The 17,075-nt window shown below is 52.7% G+C and overlaps 5 protein-coding genes across 5 annotated transcripts; 3 read left to right on the top strand and 2 right to left on the bottom strand.

Annotated features, from left to right (window-relative positions):
• Window positions 1-37: 37 nt before the first annotated feature.
• Window positions 38-8,327, bottom strand: BO95DRAFT_472008 (uncharacterized protein; the record flags this gene model as incomplete). Its single annotated transcript, XM_025589624.1, has 6 exons — window positions 8,139-8,327; window positions 7,720-8,080; window positions 7,176-7,695; window positions 734-2,007; window positions 426-712; window positions 38-320 (listed from the first exon to the last, which is right to left on the bottom strand). The coding sequence occupies exons 1-6, from the start codon at window positions 8,249-8,251 to the stop codon at window positions 38-40; spliced, it is 2,838 nt and encodes a 945-aa protein (XP_025444606.1). The 5' UTR covers window positions 8,252-8,327.
• Window positions 8,328-8,494: 167 nt separating this feature from the next.
• On the top strand, window positions 8,495-11,114 carry BO95DRAFT_440778 (SURP domain-containing protein). The gene has a single exon (XM_025586033.1). The coding sequence runs from the start codon at window positions 8,536-8,538 to the stop codon at window positions 10,996-10,998; it is 2,463 nt and encodes an 820-aa protein (XP_025444605.1). The 5' UTR covers window positions 8,495-8,535; the 3' UTR covers window positions 10,999-11,114.
• Window positions 11,115-11,270: 156 nt separating this feature from the next.
• On the top strand, window positions 11,271-12,592 carry BO95DRAFT_440777 (nuclear transport factor 2 family protein). Its single transcript, XM_025586032.1, has 6 exons — window positions 11,271-11,371; window positions 11,549-11,569; window positions 11,667-11,731; window positions 11,802-11,873; window positions 11,966-12,067; window positions 12,166-12,592. The coding sequence occupies exons 1-6, from the start codon at window positions 11,368-11,370 to the stop codon at window positions 12,274-12,276; spliced, it is 375 nt and encodes a 124-aa protein (XP_025444604.1). The 5' UTR covers window positions 11,271-11,367; the 3' UTR covers window positions 12,277-12,592.
• A 388-nt stretch (window positions 12,593-12,980) lies between these two features.
• Window positions 12,981-14,678, bottom strand: BO95DRAFT_440775 (PQ-loop repeat-containing protein). The gene is made up of 3 exons (XM_025586031.1): window positions 14,143-14,678; window positions 13,802-14,059; window positions 12,981-13,727 (listed from the first exon to the last, which is right to left on the bottom strand). The coding sequence occupies exons 1-3, from the start codon at window positions 14,208-14,210 to the stop codon at window positions 13,127-13,129; spliced, it is 927 nt and encodes a 308-aa protein (XP_025444603.1). The 5' UTR covers window positions 14,211-14,678; the 3' UTR covers window positions 12,981-13,126.
• On the top strand, window positions 14,674-16,908 carry ish1 (double-strand break repair enhancer MSC1; the record flags this gene model as incomplete). Its single annotated transcript, XM_025590140.1, has 5 exons — window positions 14,674-14,996; window positions 15,068-15,200; window positions 15,258-15,308; window positions 15,361-15,508; window positions 15,561-16,908. The coding sequence occupies exons 2-5, from the start codon at window positions 15,116-15,118 to the stop codon at window positions 16,906-16,908; spliced, it is 1,632 nt and encodes a 543-aa protein (XP_025444602.1). The 5' UTR covers window positions 14,674-14,996; window positions 15,068-15,115.
• Between the last annotated feature and the right edge of the window lie 167 nt (window positions 16,909-17,075).

The raw sequence follows: 17,075 nt of genomic DNA, 5'->3' as shown, positions 1-17,075 counted from the left end.
TATAGGCTGGCAGCCCAGAGATGCCAGATCGGCTATATCAATCGGTCAATGACACGCAGTAGCAAACGCTCTGGTACTCAGCCTTCGCTGTATATGTTTGTGTTGAGCCAGTGACTTGGATCGTTGTTGTGGGAGTAGGCTGTAACTCCTTGACCTGGACAGTCTCCTGGGATATGGGACCGACTGACCCGTCATCAAGCACTTGCATCTGTTGACAATAAGGACTAGGGGCACCGGGGTATTCTCGTTTCTCCTCCATCTTGATCCGGCGGGGATAGTCGGATACTGCATCCCGCTTAGAATTCGTGTTTGTGTTTGAACTGGAACCGGAGCCGGAACTGGAACTGGACCCCGAACCCGAGCTCGAGCCAGAGCCTGAATTCGAGCTCGAGCTACCTCCCGTAGCATGAACGTAACTCGATGACGTGGCGGTCGCGCTGTATTGGGCATCCTTAGTGGTCTCGTTGATGTACAAGAAGAATTCGATTATGGTACTGTTCCACCAGCAGAACCACGGCTTATCTCCTGCTTTGGCTACATCCTTGCGAACAAGCATGGTAGCCAACAGTTCATCCTCTGACAATGAGCGTTTCGATGACGCGTGCGTTGGGAATGAGTCTTGAGGCACCACGACCAGCTTGTCGAAGGTGGTCCAAAAGTGCAAAGCGGGCCCGAAACTGGCATCGTTGAGATCATATGCCATTGAAAGATTCTGTGTCGGGTTGGAAAGAACCGGTGCTTGAGCTCCATAGCTAAGACTTGACGAGTACGTAGTATCTTCAAACGTGATCGAACGTTGGCCGTCTGTGTCTCCAACAGCGACAGGGATATCTCCCGAATTCATGCAGGACCATGTAACTCGGTAATCCGACTCCGCAACGCAAAATTTGGACTGGTTCTTCGGAGACGCCGGAATAACGTACTGGCCAGTAGGCAGGGCCAGCAAGTTGATCGGAGTAGAGGTAACCGGAGTCGCGTCCATCTTGGGGGTAGCAGTTGACGTGACAATATGCGGGCCGTTGGGCTGCTTGTGTTCCTGATCCGCTGCCTTCTTCGCCCCGAGCACACCGCCAATGACACCTCCAATGCATCCTCCAACAAGCATTACCACCCCCACCAAAACAATCGTCCAGATTGGTAGTCCGCAGCAGGCCTTCTTTTTACCTTTTCTCTTCAATTTCTCTTCAAATGCCATAATTCCGGTCAGCGGGGGCTCTTCCGATTGTGAGTTACTTCGTGCAGTCATCCGGTTTGGTTCCTCCAAAGGCACATTAGTCGATGTAACCTCCGACATGGGTGGACCTGCACGCTCATTGTGGAGGATCTCGTCCGACGTGATGCCAGCATCGTTGACGGACGCAAACGTCCCCTCTACCTTGGGGACGGCATTTTCAGGATAGCGAGAGTAAGGTGGAAGCTGTTCGGTGTGTCCGTCGGGGCCAATTAGATCCCCGACGTCATCATCGGCCCGACCGGGCGGTCGTTGGTAGGCTTGATTGTGGCCGGGAAAGCCAAGGGGGACCATGGAGTTGTCCATCATAGGAGGTTCTATCATCGAATTGTCCAGGGCACTGTCCATGCCTTCCTCCGGAACCACATTTTGGGTGTACATCGCATACGGATGTTGCGGTCCACTGGTATCTTCCAACGGTTGGTCCACGGGGCGTAAAGTTGATGCGGTCGCCACACTTGGAGAGCGACTGACACCGACCTGCGGGTACATCGCATACGGATGGCTGGGACCGGTTGCCCCAGTGTAAGGACTCATGGCCCGAACAGGTATCGAAAAGCGCGACGAGATACTTTGACTGCGAGCTGTGGTGGAAGGTGTAGTAGACGCGACGGAATTGCGATTCGCAAAGTCCACCCCCTTAGGAGGAAGACTTGACCGGTGCGGAGTTTCATCGAACGACACTCGTGCCTCATCCCCAAAAGGGTCCTCCGTCAGATCCGCATCGATGGGAATAGTATTGTAGGTTTTCTGCTGCGATTGTTGCTGTTGAGGCACTGATCCGCGTAAGGTATTGGAGGAATTGGTGGAAGAGGTCGATGGACGTCGAGAAGTGAAGGTAGTGTGTTCAGAGTCAAGGGGTTCGAGTGAGTATTCATCGGAAAAGACATTGGGATTTGAGGAGCGAGCCGAAACTGAGCGACGATGCATTGACTCGACTTCGTTCACCGGGGTAAAGCGTGGCGTGGATCGTTGAGAGGATTGTGAGAAAGAGCGAGAATGGTCGGAAGATAGACGCCCGGACATGGCGATGGACAGCCCTGTCGGGCTACCTATCTGATTTGGTCAACCTCTCAAGAGGAAACCGGGTCAGTCACCTGAGTTGACTGAGAACCGGGGAGAATGGGAGGCGCCGAAAAGAGTGACGAGAGGGGGGGGGGAAGAAAGGAGAGAACGGTCGGCGAAAGAATGATGGGAGGGTGGGAAGGTGCCTAAGGGACTGTCGAGAGGGGACGAGTGAGAGAGATAGTCGAGAAGGCGAAATAAAAACGGAACCGAGATGGAGATGGTAGAAGGTAGTGGATAATGGTGGTTAGGTTGGGAGGGTAGAAGGGAGGGTGGTGGTGGTTGTGGTGTCGGTAGTGAGAGTGGAGGTTGAATGAATGAGAGGGAGGGAATCACTACTAGCCGTTTGAGGAGGAGGAAGAGGGAGGGAGGAGGCCCGGGGAGCGGGCGAGGATGAGGTGAGACTACTAGTAACTAACTTAGTTACTGAGTACTCAGTAGAAGAGGGCGTCTGGGCTGCCTGAGGACTCACTCAAGAAAAGGGCCGTTCCCGACCAGGACTAGCGCGAGCTTTTCCCGGGCGAAACTGAAAAGTCACTCAATGACTGGGAACGAACGAAAGAGATGGCAAAAAAGTGGGTTCTTGGAGACCCAGTCGAGTCCAAGTCAGTCGGTCGACTCGGTTCCCATGTCGATCTGCGGTCGGGGTTAGGTTAGTCCTGGCTGCAAAAGTTGGAAATTTTACTTGTCCGCAAAGTCGACACAAAATACTTCCTCTAGGATGAAATACTACTGTATCGAGTACGGAGTACAGAGCACAGAGTACTATTTACAGAACAATTAACACCACATAAACCTGATTACGACGATTGCTATTCTCATCCGGGTGGTGGTTCTATTATTATGAATTTCGGAGGTCTCCTGTTTACTCAGGGCTGCTGCGCCTCGCCACCGCAGGTAAAGCATAGGTTACTTACTACGGAGTACGGAGTAGATAAGTGAAGTACTCATAACTACTCGGTACAACAGTTATTCGTACACTGCTTTTGCCTGTAACAGGCTAACTGCCAAGTAGCTGCTCGGTATCCAAAACAAGTGGACACTTCAAGTAAGGTACAGAACAGCACAGCTCAAAAGACCACTAGTAGTCTCACACTGGTGACGACCGTTAAAAATGGCCCTAGGGCGATTGATACTCGAGGTTAGCAAGGTTCGATCGAATCGTTCAGCATCGATGACCGACACATCATGGATTCTCGAAGGCCTTTTAACACGTCTACATGAGGGCAGGTAGAGAATTGAGTCGACCGACGTGAAACATCCCCACTGCAGTGTCGTCAGAGGCGCTTTCGCAAATCAACTGACAGGCACTTTCGATTGCTAGCGATTTGACTTTACAACGGATAAAGATTTTATCTTCTCCCAGATTCCCACACAGTAGACTTCACCCTCTCGTCGAACAGCCCAGTCACATGGAACCGCCAGGGACGAGAGATCCGTCCATCATCCTCTTCGGGCAACAATCGTCCGAACTCGGACGACTTCCATCTGGAACACTGGACGAGGGTACGGAGTAGATTGGAAAAAAAAATCACACCCTAATGTGGCTATCAACCAGTGGTTTGGATTGGGGAAGGGGGGGCAAGAAGGCTTTCCCACTCAGCGGCGGCAGCAGCAGCAGCATATGTATGAGTGACTGTCTACTCCGTACTGTAGGTCCGTAGGAGCAGGTTCAGGCTTCCAGCAACAAGGGATTGGTTCAAGGTGGAACCGCCAGAACCGTACCTAGCCGATTAGTTCCAAAAGATAGCGCAGTGCCTGGCACCGGGGGAAAAGTCTATCTGGCCGAATTCGGAAACGCGGGCGTGAACCCTTGATTGGCACTCAATGCTATGATCAGCGCCGCACATTGCATCATGACCCTCTCCTTCCAGAGCTGGATAGTTTTGACCGGCCATTATATCACCTGGTATGAGAAAGCGGTTGCTAGTCTGTCCGTTTGCATGCTTGATATGAAAACAGCCCATGCTGAACTTAAATTCGATCTCTTGAGCGTTCGATTGATCCCTTCTACACGTGGCACTGGTGTTCTCCCTAGTCTGGGTAGTAATTAATATTGTGGGTAGTGACTCGCTACCGTGCACAGGGTCTTATCGGGTGTGGCTTCAGGGCCAGAGAACGAACCAGGGCTCTGATGCTACGATTCAGCCAGCAACCACTAACCACACCGTCTAGATGCGCGGGTACCTTTTTGAACAGCGAGAGGAAGAAAAAGGAAGGGAGGAAACATTGGTACAGTAGACAAGGGGAACAACAACACCCAGTCTAGACCTTGTCATTACAGCTTCGACAACAAGCTAGAGATCCCTCCCTGGCCCGACCATTCTACAAGAAGACACTGAGCTATTATTGCCGAGCAGAGAAAGTCGAAGCAATTGCCTGGCTGTCTTAATAACAAAAGTCCACGGGGCATGCCTTGATCAGGAACAGAGGCTCTACTTTATTAAGTTACCTAAATGATCTAGGCCTTCCCAATCGGGGCTAAACATCTGATGCGAATACTCCGTGCTCCGCACCGGGACCAAAGTTGCAATATCTACAGCCGACAAGGGCAGGGCTCATCTGACTTCAGGTGCACTGATGCAGAGACTCTAGATCTGGGAACCCCCGCTACACATGTGCATATTTTGGCATTCTTGTATCGAAGAAGACAAGCGACAACCGCAAGACCCAGGGCACGATTTGGAGAGTCAAGTCACCTGTCAGCACATGTGCCTGCAATTCGGGTGCCTACATTTTCACCAGAACCCAGCTTTACTTATATTCCTGTTCCAGAGGCATCACAGGAACTTGGAGATCCTCGAGTTCGAGCTAGTTTTCAAAGTCAGCCCAGATGTGAACTAGGGCCAATCAAATTGGAAGACATAGGTTAGCGATGAACGCGGTATGAAGCGCCCGTCGTTAGCAAAGCGATTCAGACGAGAGCGCCTATAAGGCTGAGCCTATCAAGGAGTATAGGTCAATTTACCATTCATGAGTGTTTCGCTAGCTCGAGACTGAAAAAGATGTTTAGCGAATAGACAGACATACGCCACTGCCTTATATATTTAAATTCTTCATGTAGACTCATGGCGATTACTGTCAATGATCGCAAAGCACAGTCATGTGGATTACTCAATATATCAGACACTAATTGAACGCGGAGATCATCTATAGATTGGTATGAATGGATTTCGGGGTCACGGCCGTGGCTGATGAATAAGATAGTTAGATAAATGCTCACTAAGCGGGATCTTTTATTCCACAATATGAATAGCGAGTTAAATCGTCCACTCATATGGACTGTCCGAGATGCACTGTGCAAACAGTCTATCCTCCTATCAGACTGGTTGAAGGCTGGTCGTTCCCTCGATACAACGTGCCAGTGCACCAAGGATGCACTGCAGCAGTGGATCGGGCGGTGGAGACATTCTGGTCAGATTTGTCCAGTCCCAATGTGCAGTCGGAAAGGATCCAGGAGATATGACAAGAACTTACAACATGACTTTGGTACGTCTTACGCATGGAGAACGGAGACGAATCGGACAATGTCTTTTGGAGTTGGTCAGACAGAGAGACAACGTGGCGGTCCACCAGAAATGCATGTTACAAATTAGCTCAACTACTCATACAATCAGATGCTTTCAATCTCAGATACCCTTTCCAAGTATTCTGGATCATTGCGGGGAGAGATGGAGACACATCAGGTAAATCGAATGACACTGGGATGGATGGTCTTGCTAAGTTTCCCCCTCTCAACTTTTGTCGGCACTTGAACACATCCGCAATTAGAAGATAGTTATGGGACAAGCCTATATCGTCAAATCGGCGACGAAAATATCGAGAATCGTATCTCTGCATGGCGTTCTATCATACCCAGCCTGGGGTTCGGACTGGCCTACTTGAAGTGGATCGGACATAGGGCTGTCTGCCTGCCCCTCATGGTCTGCCTCGGGCTGAACTCCCAGCCCATTCTAGATCAGCCCACCACCGAGATCGGTCCGGATTACATTTGCTACTGGTCACCATAATCATGGCTAAACAATCGCGATTGTTGCCAATCTTACCCACTAAGGTTCCCCCAAATTACTCTCCTTCCGCAGATTCGCCGATCAAGAACCGAACAGTTGCTTTTGCATCATACTGGGTCCGGGGACCCAAACGCCATGACCATCCAGGCTCACTGGAGGGCACCGGGGTGGTCCGCTTGCGCAAACAGGTCTATCTAGGCCTGAATTTTCTTCTGTCGGTTATCGACAATGTCTCTCAGCTCTTGATGACTGCATGGGAGAACCCATGAATATGCCAATGCTTGGCCTGCGGAGTAAGTATTCATCAAGCCGCGACGGCTATCAAATCCCATGGGTCATGTTGCCGCTGGGAAAGAAACATTCGACACTAAACGGATACATTTTCAGTCAATGAGATATGCTCGACACATCTGTGTGGTAGGATAACATGATAGGTCCATCCGAGGACAAGACTTTCTCTGTAGGGCCTGAAACGAGAGGTGGGGCTGTCATCATAACACATTTGACCAGCGCCAGTCCAGAACGCTCGGGCTCACGCGATGGCAGGACTCTCCAATAACGTCACGCGGATTCGATGATTCTATCATGCAAACGAGCAAATCAGACAAGACTACATACTCAGTTATGTGATGTAACTTACTGTGCAAGGGCGGGGACTTTCGTCAGCTGTGCTGAATCGGCCTACTGCCTAATCCCAGCCTGGCGAGACCAGTCTCGTCACATTTTCGGGCATCGCGAAATCTGCATCTACAATCACGGCTGTCTCTTCAGAGCTAAAATATCACATAACCTGACTGGTCCTTTCTGTCCCCAGCCTCCTGCTCCACTCTGAACTGCCGGCCGGACACGCAAGTACCAGGCCCATGCACGTCGGTCCAATTCGTCCCTGGCGAGACTGGAGGCCCAGGACTGGCAGACAATATTGATGGCGCGTAGAAGATGCGCGAGACATTCCTTCTTTTCAGCTTCCAGCAGGGAAGCATTCTTTGTGGCTGTCCTGCGGGAGGGTACGTCTTCATCAGAAGCTTTGGTGAATGCCTTATGCAAATATGATCGCGCTGAATCAGGAGTGAAGATAGGCAAAGGCTTGTCCACTTTCATATCCTGGTTCGAGCTCTGAGCTTTCCGCATGGCATCCGTATCAATACCCCATAGTGGCGGTGCCTTGTCTGATTCGTCCTGGGATACTTGCCCCAGAACATCATCGGACACGACAGGAGCGTTCGCATCCGGTTCTGTGCTTGCATCCGGCAGCCGACCCTCTCGCGAATCATAGTCCCATCTCTTCAACACTTTCACCTCTCTGCCCAGGACCTTCACCACCGGCTGGCCCTCTCCCCATCCTTCTGTTTCAGCGGAGGGTTCACTCTCAATACCTAAGCTCGCGGCCTTCGATCGACTATTAGCACTTACCACAGCCTGGGCAAGACTCAGTCTGCTAGAAATCGGCTGCTCGGGCATTGTATATCGTAGCACGCACACAGCAAATGCAAGCACGAGTGGTGCTCGGTTTGTGATAAGGGTAATGCTGGATAGGTCTTCTTCTGGAATACTCGACTCAGGAAGAGCAAGCGCACATTCTGTGTCAAAGGGGGTGCTGGATTCATTTGTGCGAGAACCTTTGGCTCTTTTCGCGGGAGCTGTGGTGTCTTCAGCAGATGAGCCTCGTTTTTTGCACACTCTCTTTGCGGCGTTCATGACTTGTTTGGCCATCTTGTCATCCTTAAAGATGTTCTGGAGAGCTTTGAGTTCTGATTTAGCGATCTGTTCAGGACTAGGCGACTATCAGATGGATTGCTACTTTTATATCCGGATGTCAAAACAGGTCATACGTTGTTAGGCCGGCCTTCTGAAGTTCCATGACTTTACCCATTGCGGACGCAAGTGGCACTTTGGCATCCTGTGATAGGAAGCGAAGTAGAGATTGTACCTGAGCCGCCGCCATTGTACTCAACTTGTAATCAATATGAAAATTTCGATGCAACTTGAGCGGATGTGAACTTGCGATAGGCAGGATAGAGTGAGGAAAGATGCTTGGCTGAAGTTAGAGTGAACTTACTCATACTTCCTTTTCTAGAAGGGTATTTCCTGCCTTAGGCAACAAACCAGCAGCCTCCCGCTCCCGCTCCGATCAGCTTCCACCCGCAAGTAAGGTAACTCCGCGCTTCATTGTCTCAACTTCCGTGGTCTCGCAACAAGGAACCCTGCTGCGACCGCAGCTTCGTCACCATGTCGGACGACTCCAAATCAAAAGCCTTTCCCGACCTCTCCGCCAAATTATCGGCCATCCCCAAGAAGTCGCTTTTCGAGCGCCAGAAAGCCGAAGCCGAAGCCAAACGAGCCCGAGAGCAAGCCGAAACCGCGGCTGTGTACGAGGACTTTGTCAAGTCATTCGAGGACGACTCGCACGGCGGCCCCGACAGACCCTCTGCCGATGGACGACTGAACCGCTTCCCACACAAGAATCAAGGGTTTGCAGGTGGCCCAGGTAGACGGCACTTCACGGGCTCCGGTCCGCGCTTGAGCGGGCCTGGCACGCTGGGACCCCCTCCGCCGTCGCTGTCGCGAAAGCGCAACCACGAAGGCTTCCCGCCAGCGCAGCGGAACCGAGACACCGCGCAGGGGATCCTGGGCTTTGATAATACCGGCCCGGGCCCGTCGGCTGCCGCGTCCGCGTTCCGCGTGTCGGACGATGAGGACGAGGCGACTGCCGATGCGAAGGAGGCGGAGAGGGCGGCGGCCAAACCAACGCTGTACTTGGCCTCGTTGCCTCCTGGGACGTCCCCGTCGGTTATCAAGTCGATAATCCCCTCGCTTTTGACGGTGGATAATGTCAGGATACTGCATTCGACCGTCCAACAGGCCCCGACCGATCGCAAGTCGATCGCCGCCATCGTGACCCTTGCAAACGAATCTGCAGCATCGGATATCGATAGCACTGTCAGCGCTCTCCAGAACAAGTACCTGGGCTGGGGTTACTATCTGTCGATCTCGAGGCATCTGTCCTCTGCGGCTATTAGTTCCACAATGCCGGTGACTGTCAGTCAGTCCTCGACAAGCCCCCTTCCATTCGGGGCCAGGTCTACCCAGCCCGATATTCCCGGACGCTTGAACCGAGCTCCGCCTCCTGGCATGCACCGCGGTGGCTTTGCACCGCCAACGTCGTATAATCCTGCATTCGGGCGCAGTGGCCCGACGACACAGGTTGAGGTGAAAGCACCGTCAGACCTCAAGCAGCTGCGACTGATACATAAGACGCTGGAGAACTTACTGAGCTATGGTCCGGAGTTTGAGGCCTTGCTTATGAGTAGGCCGGAGGTCCAAAGAGATGAGAAATGGGCCTGGATCTGGAATGCCCGGAGCGCTGGTGGTGTCTACTATCGGTGGAAGCTATGGGAGGTCTTGACCAACAGTCGACCTACCGGTGGTCGACGGGGTCGGTTCCAACCTCAAAACCCGTCACTTATCTTTGAGGGTGGCGCACACTGGGTTCCACCCGAGGCTCATATTAAATTTGAGTACACTACCAACATGGACGAGTTCGTCACGGACGACGATTACGACTCGTCTGATGAGGAGATGTCGGACTATGAAGATGAGAGACGTGTGGCCGGGGGAGCACCGCCAGCGGAAGGACCGGGCGCTGGTAACGAGGGGCTGGGATACATGAACCCTCTTCAAAAGGCCAAATTGACCCACCTACTCGCACGGCTGCCAACCACGCATGCCAAGCTACGAAAAGGAGATGTTGCCCGTGTTACTGCTTTTGCCATTGAACATGCTGGGGCAGGGGCTGAGGAGGTTGTGGAGATGATTGTTGCCAACATCATCAAACCCTATGCCTTTACGGGGGCCAATCCGGACCGTGAAGCTGAACAAGGACTTGCTCGCAAGGAGCAATTTGGAGAATCAGCCAATGACAACACAGCCGAAGATGGGCGGACGGCCTCGACGAAAACTCTTGACACGTCCTCTGCTAAGTTGGTGGGTCTGTATCTCGTGTCAGACATCCTCTCGTCGTCTGCCACGAGTGGTGTGCGCCATGCCTGGCGATACAGACAGCTTTTCGAGTCAGCACTGAAGACGCAGAAAGCATTCGAGCATCTTGGTAGATTAGAGAAAGACTTCGGCTGGGGTCGATTAAAAGCCGAAAAATGGAAGCGCAGCGTTGGCTCTCTTCTCAACTTATGGGAAGGTTGGTGCGTGTTTCCGCAGTCGAGCCAGGAGCAATTCGTCCAGATCTTCGAGAAGCCCCCCCTCACAGAAGAGGAGCTGCGAGAAGAGAGAGAAAAGGCCGAAGCCGAACGAGTGGCGAGCGCGTTCTCCAAGAACAAAAACCGCTGGAAGGCAGTTGACGAGGATGCAGCTTCTGGAAAGTTCGATCCCAGTCGCGCTGCGGCAGCCGAACCGGATCGCATGGATGTCGACCAGGTCAAACATGATTATGCGACGGCGGAGAATCTGGACGAAGTGTCAATGAGCGACATTGATGGCGAGCCAATGGAGGACAGTGACCTGGAGTTATCGGATGGTGAGCCATTGGAGGAAGACCCTCGCGAAGATGAGAGCGAGCTGAACAAAGCACCGCCGGAGAAAGTAGCTGAAGCGGCAGCCCAACCGCAACCTCAGCCTCCGGTGCGCAAACCACGGCCTAAAGCAGAGGATATGTTTGCAGACTCGGACTCGGAGTGATTATAGCATTCAACAAGCAAGCGGGATTACCCTCAGTAAACAATGCTTCAGGAAAGCAGAGCACGGGATGTATGACATGAACATGGACATGGACATGAAAACTGTACAGAGCGATCGATCGAACAATGTATTGAGTAGCACGCACCATTTGAACTGCCTGGATCAATGCCTGACAAAAGGTTAAGGCAGCAATCTCCTGAATGGGTAAAGTCGGCTTGCCCCACAACCCCCTCGCGACGGAAAGACTTTCGGTGTTGATATCAACCTCGTCTCTTCCCCTCGTTTCTATCCCATTGTCCTATTGCCCCCTCAGCCAGCTCTCTGTTTTCTATCCGTTTTCGTTGTCTTTGCAGACTCCCAACCGTCAAAATGTGTAAGTGAATTACTCCTTTTCTGCGATTGAACATGTTTTCTATATTACTCATCCCCCGCCCAATGTTTTGCTGCCCCTCCATGAGGCTCTGTCGGGAGAAACCCCTCCATACCCGGCTTTTAATCTGCCCCTCGAGCTACCAGAAAAGAGACTGATGTGATGCGAACCAATCTCCAGCCGCCTTCAGTGATATTGCCCGTATGTGATAATGATGCTTCGATCTATCCTCGCAGAGCCCAGCTCTGTCGCTCCTCGACACCACCGATGAACTTTCGGTCTAACCGCGGCCCAACAGAGCAATTTGTCCAGTTCTACTACCAGACCTTCGACGCCGACCGCTCCTCCCTGGCCGGACTCTACGTATGTCCTGCGCATCTCCCAGCTTAGACGCAAGACGACCGACTGACGCAATGGATCTTTTGTGACATAGCGCGACCACTCCATGCTCACCTTCGAGACCAGCTCGATCCAGGGTGTTTCCAGCATCGTTGAGAAGCTGACCGTGAGTTCTTCCGGCCCTTGGGAAACTCCCTGTAGAAGATAGAAACCCCATTTAACTAACGCATTGCTATGTGAATTTGTCTCGTCCTGCAGAGCCTCCCCTTCCAGAAGGTTGTCCACAAGGTCAACACCCTCGACGCCCAGCCCTCCAGCCAGGATGGTAGCATCCTGGTCATGGTCACCGGTGCTCTCTTGGTATGACTCCCCCTCCCTTTATCATCTGACTCAATCCATTCAGCTTCCACGGACCCCGCCAGACCTACAAAAAAAACTGACCAATCTCAACTGCACAGGTCGACGAGGAGCAAAACCCCATGAACTACACCCAGAGCTTCAACCTCATTCCCGATAACGGCAGCTACTACGTCCAGAACGACATCTTCCGTCTGATCTACAACGCATAAATGGTTCCATTATTTGTTTTTTTTTAGGTATAAAGCGCCGTCGTCGCGCGGTGGAAAGGAAACGTCGGAGGGGGAGGGATCAGGCCTGCGGCTTTGGGGAACGGTCATCTATTCTCTATCTCTAGAACAGGGGAAAGACCTGGTCATAGTCCGCAGATAATCCCGTGTGAAACGAAGATAATGAATCCATTTTCAAATTTCAGGTTTCGAGTTCGAACAGAGTGAAGGGCGGAGGCAGAGCCCACGGATCTTGGGATTGGATGCTTTTGGTGAATTTGGAGCATGCCATGCCTCCTTTTCGCTGTGCGTCTCTTCGGGGAGAAGCTCTTCAAATCTCGTGAATTACCTCTTAGTTGGTTTATGTGCGTGCGGTGATACTGTGGTTGTAGTTGTGTTTCGGATGGAGGCAAATCTGGTACTTTCTTGGTGGTGTGGTGATGGCCTTTGCATTCCTGCTCTGTTTGTGTACCTCGATGCCTTATGTGTAGATGGGTGATTGGGCTTCGAGAAGGTGGTCTGGGGTTAGGAGAGAATCTCCCGACTCCTCTTACGGAGTACCGCCGCAGCAGCGGCGCGCAATGCGCATGCTCCTGCGTCTAAAGTACGAGTATTCGCAGAGACTGAAATTACTCGGCGTATACAGCCAAGCCAATGAAGAGGATGAGGGTACAAGAACGAAAGCCGATCAAGCAATGCAGGCAACCCATTGGATACCTTACACTTCAACAGACCAGAATGATTTACAGCCAATTAAACCTTGTGAGATCTACATACACTATATATGCCAAAGATCCTTGGATAATAGCCGGAATAAGACTTCCTGCCCCTCAGAGAGAGAGGATGAAAGCTTTCATCCCCCAAGAAGCGGCGTCTCCTCGGACGGGTGATCCCGGCCCTGGCCTTCTTCTCCGTCTTCTGCTTCCACACCACGGGCCGGTCCCGTTCCACCATTAGCGGGATTCTTATTCGAGGCGTCACCCTCATCGTCGTGGCCATGGCCCTTGTCGGGACCCAGATACTCGAACCACACGCCCAGGGCCAGCAGCGTCCCCTGCAGACACGCCGTGACGATCAGCACCCCCCAGGTACTCCATCCAGCCTGCCCCAGCCGCGCCGCCAGGCTCCCCGCCCACACGAGACTGCCGGGCGTCTGGATGCACATCATCGGGATGCTGAGGCTGCCGACGCAGCGGAGGCGCACCGTCGTATAGATCTGCGGGAAGTACTGGACCGAGGCGAGGAGGGCGGCGAGCACGCCGCAGAAGTTAGACCAGGACTGGAGGGCCTCGGGCCGGCGGAGGCCGACGGCCAGGGTGGTGATGAGCATGATGAGGGCGTGGACGATGCAGATGCCTGCGACCGTGAGGGCGGTGCGGTAGGTTGGGGTGGTCCGGCGGTGGTCGATGCCGTAGTGATGGTGGCGGGGGAAGAAGAGGACGAAGAGGAAGAGGCTGGTTTTGGTTTGGGGTGTCGTGGGTCAGCTTGAGTACCCATGCGTTAGCCGAATTTGGAGGGGCATGCGTACATTAGGAAGAAGCAGAGACATTGAGTGCCGACTTGAAGGATCCCTAGGAGGGCGGAGAAGCAGCCTAGTCCGCTGATTTGCTTGCAGCACGACATGTCGTGGAGACTCTGTTGTTGGGAGACGACATTGGCGAGGGCGGACGAGCCAGAGGTCGTGCCGAGGAGGACGAAGTAGGGGGAGATTCCGAACGAGGATTTCAACGAGATGATGCGGATGTGCTGGGGGAGGTAGGAGAGGAGAATGCCGAAGACGATTAGACTGGATGATTTTGGGTTAGAATCGTTGATTTTGTTGCTGTTCTCGCTATGCTTGTGTTGGTAGGTATGAGGGGAAGAACGTACATGGAGAGGATGAAATTCTTATAGTCGGGCGAATCCAGTTGCCCGCATTGTAGACTGAGAGAATCCATTCTGGTGAACAAAGCCGATTCTAGGATCGTCTGTGTATAGAGGAAGAGGCTGTTGAAATGGAAGATGCTGGGCGGGATGAAGGGAGTTACAGAGCGATGGGCGGTCTATGGGCCCGGTGCATAGGGGCAGGGAGTGCAGATCGGGGGGGGGCGGCAAGAGACAGGAGAATTATTGGACTCTAAAACAGCATGTGTCGAACCAGCGCACACACGTAGTAAACAGGGTGGACAAACGAGGGGATGAAGGATGACTTGTCACTGATCGAGTACTCGAAGGGATGAGTGACTGAGATGATAATCTTGAATGCTTCAATGCTTCAATGCTTTCCTTATCGTCCATCTCCGCATTCTATCCAAAAACGGTAAGGTCTGTTTGGCTACCCTTAAGTAGCTAGTGGAAGATCATGTGCCTTGCAGTACGCTGGTCCACGACTCCATGAAGAACACGATACACATCGAGGATCAAAGGGGAAACCCTTAAAAAAAGTAACTATATCATTCACAGGTCATTGCTGACCCGGTACGACAAAGAAAGCACTACGAGCCGACAGCGCCCAGACGCCTCTGCCGACCGACCATGGGCCACCCATTCATCGATGACGCCAGCCGTCGACTGATGGACAGCTCCAGCAACCACATCACTACGTCACTCGGTGATCATCTCAGCGCCGCCTCCCTGATTCTATCCACAGCGCATTCTTTCTCTCACAACAATAAATTTATCCTCATCCCTGGTCCTTGACTCTTTCAATTCTCTCCCATCAACAACCGCTATCATCAACGACAGTAAGTGGTTTAGCAAAGCTGCAAGAAGTTAGAGGCAGCGATAAGCTAATCTTCAATCTCCTCCCGATAAGACTGATACGGCTTGCTATCATTTCGACCTTAATCACGACTGAGCCATAATGAAGCTTCATTTGGCTTTCTGCCTAGTCTTTGTACTGGCAACAGCTGAGGCTGTCGGTGCATCCAGCTGGTTCAGCAAGGCTGGTATGTTTCAAGTCGAACACATTGAATTTTACCTCGCTCGCTAATGCATCTCGACAGTATACAACAAATGGCACGAAACTGAGTTGGAAAGATGGCTTGCTGACCATGGTACGTTGACACTTTCTGCGTTCTGTGAGATCAGTGCTGACGATACTTTCAGACATTCCTTACCCCTCGCCTGCCGATCGTAAAGATCTTGAGAGCTTGGTGAAGACAAACTGGGATGCTAAGGTTCAGAAGCCTCTGGGACATGCTGTGGTACAATCTCCGGACCACTGGCACAATGCAAAGGAATGGCTCTTTGACACGTACGTCTATATCGACAATACTCCCCCGGCCTTGATACTAACAACCGTCTAGATGGTCGGACTCCCAGCTCAAGGCCTTCCTTGATCGTCATGGCATTCCCGCTCCTCAGCCACGCAAGCGTGACACTCTTCTCAAGGCTGTCCGCGAGAACTACGAAACCATTGCCCAGAAGCTTGGCGAGGCCGTTTCTTACCCTGGTAACTGGGTGTATGCTCAGTGGTCTGAGTCTGATTTGAAGGAGTGGCTCGATGAGCGTGGCTGGCCAGTTCCTCAGCCCTCCACTCGCGACAAGCTCATCGCCACCGTTCGCCGTAACGCCCGACTGGCTGGGCTGCAGGCTAAGGCCATTGCTGCCTCCGCCTCTGCTTCCGCTGATAAGGCCCAGGCTACTTTGAGTGAAGCTTTGTTCAGCGCTTGGTCCGACTCCGACTTGAAGAAGTTCCTTGATGAGCACGGTGTGAAGGTCCCTCAGGGCTCCAAGCGCAACGAGCTTGTAGCTCTGGCGAGGAAGCACCGTGCCTCTCTGGTCAGCCAGGCTTCGACTGCTGCTGCTACCGCTTCTGCAAGCCTCTCCTCCACTGCTAGTGAATTTATCGGCGCCGCCACCACCAAGGCCGGCAACGAGTACGCCCGCGCCACTGACGCTGCTCAGTACAAGGGCCAGGAGGCCTTCGACTCTCTTATTGAGTCTTGGTCTGATTCTCGTCTCAAGGCATACCTTGACGCCCGCGGTGTTCCCGTGCCTCAGAACGGCAAGCGCGATGAGCTTCTGGCACAGGTCCGTCTGAACGCCCACAAGGCTGCTACTGGCTGGAGTGCCTGGACTTTCGATACCTGGGACACTAAGCACCTGAAGAAGTATCTCGCTTCCATGAACTCGAAAGCTGCCCACCAGGCCGACATTACCCGTGAGGAGCTCGTCAAGCAAGCTCAGGACACTTATGCCCAGGCCTCTAAGGCTGGCGGTGACCAGCTGGCTTCCGCTACCTCTTACATGGCTCAGGCTACCGACGTCGCCAAGGACTCTGCCTTCGACTCTTGGTCTCACTCCGATCTCAAGGCATACCTTGACTCATATGGTATTCCCGTCTACCAGGGCTCCAGCATCAACGAGCTCAAGGCCGCGGCCCGCCGCAACGCTGAGTACTTCAGACACGGAACCTCCACTCCTCAGGGTACCATCCTCGCCAAGCTCCAGGATAAGCTTTCGGACCTTTCCCAGTGGGTTTGGGAGCAGGTCAAGGTTGGAGCCGCAAGCGGCAGGGCCCACGGCCAGGAGGCCGCTGAGAAGGCTTCTGAGGTCGCGAAGGAACAAGCTAAGACGCAGGGCTTCAAGGCCGCGGACAAGGTGAAGACCAAGGGAGCCGAGGCTTCCGCGAGCCTGCGCAAGGAGTTGTAAAGTGTGATTTTCTGCAATGTGAGGGTGGATTACAAAGAAAGAACCGGGTATGGTGGTGCTGGTGGGACATGATTTTATGACTTAACGTAATAGTTATTGGTTGGCAAATTAGTCTCGAAATTTACTTTATTTCCTCTTCATAACACTTCTGCTTCTGTGCTGATATG

This window comes from Aspergillus brunneoviolaceus (assembly GCF_003184695.1).
Source record: "Aspergillus brunneoviolaceus CBS 621.78 unplaced genomic scaffold BO95scaffold_17, whole genome shotgun sequence".
NCBI lineage: Eukaryota > Fungi > Ascomycota > Eurotiomycetes > Eurotiales > Aspergillaceae > Aspergillus > Aspergillus brunneoviolaceus.
This window is presented reverse-complemented; position numbering and strand designations above follow the sequence as displayed.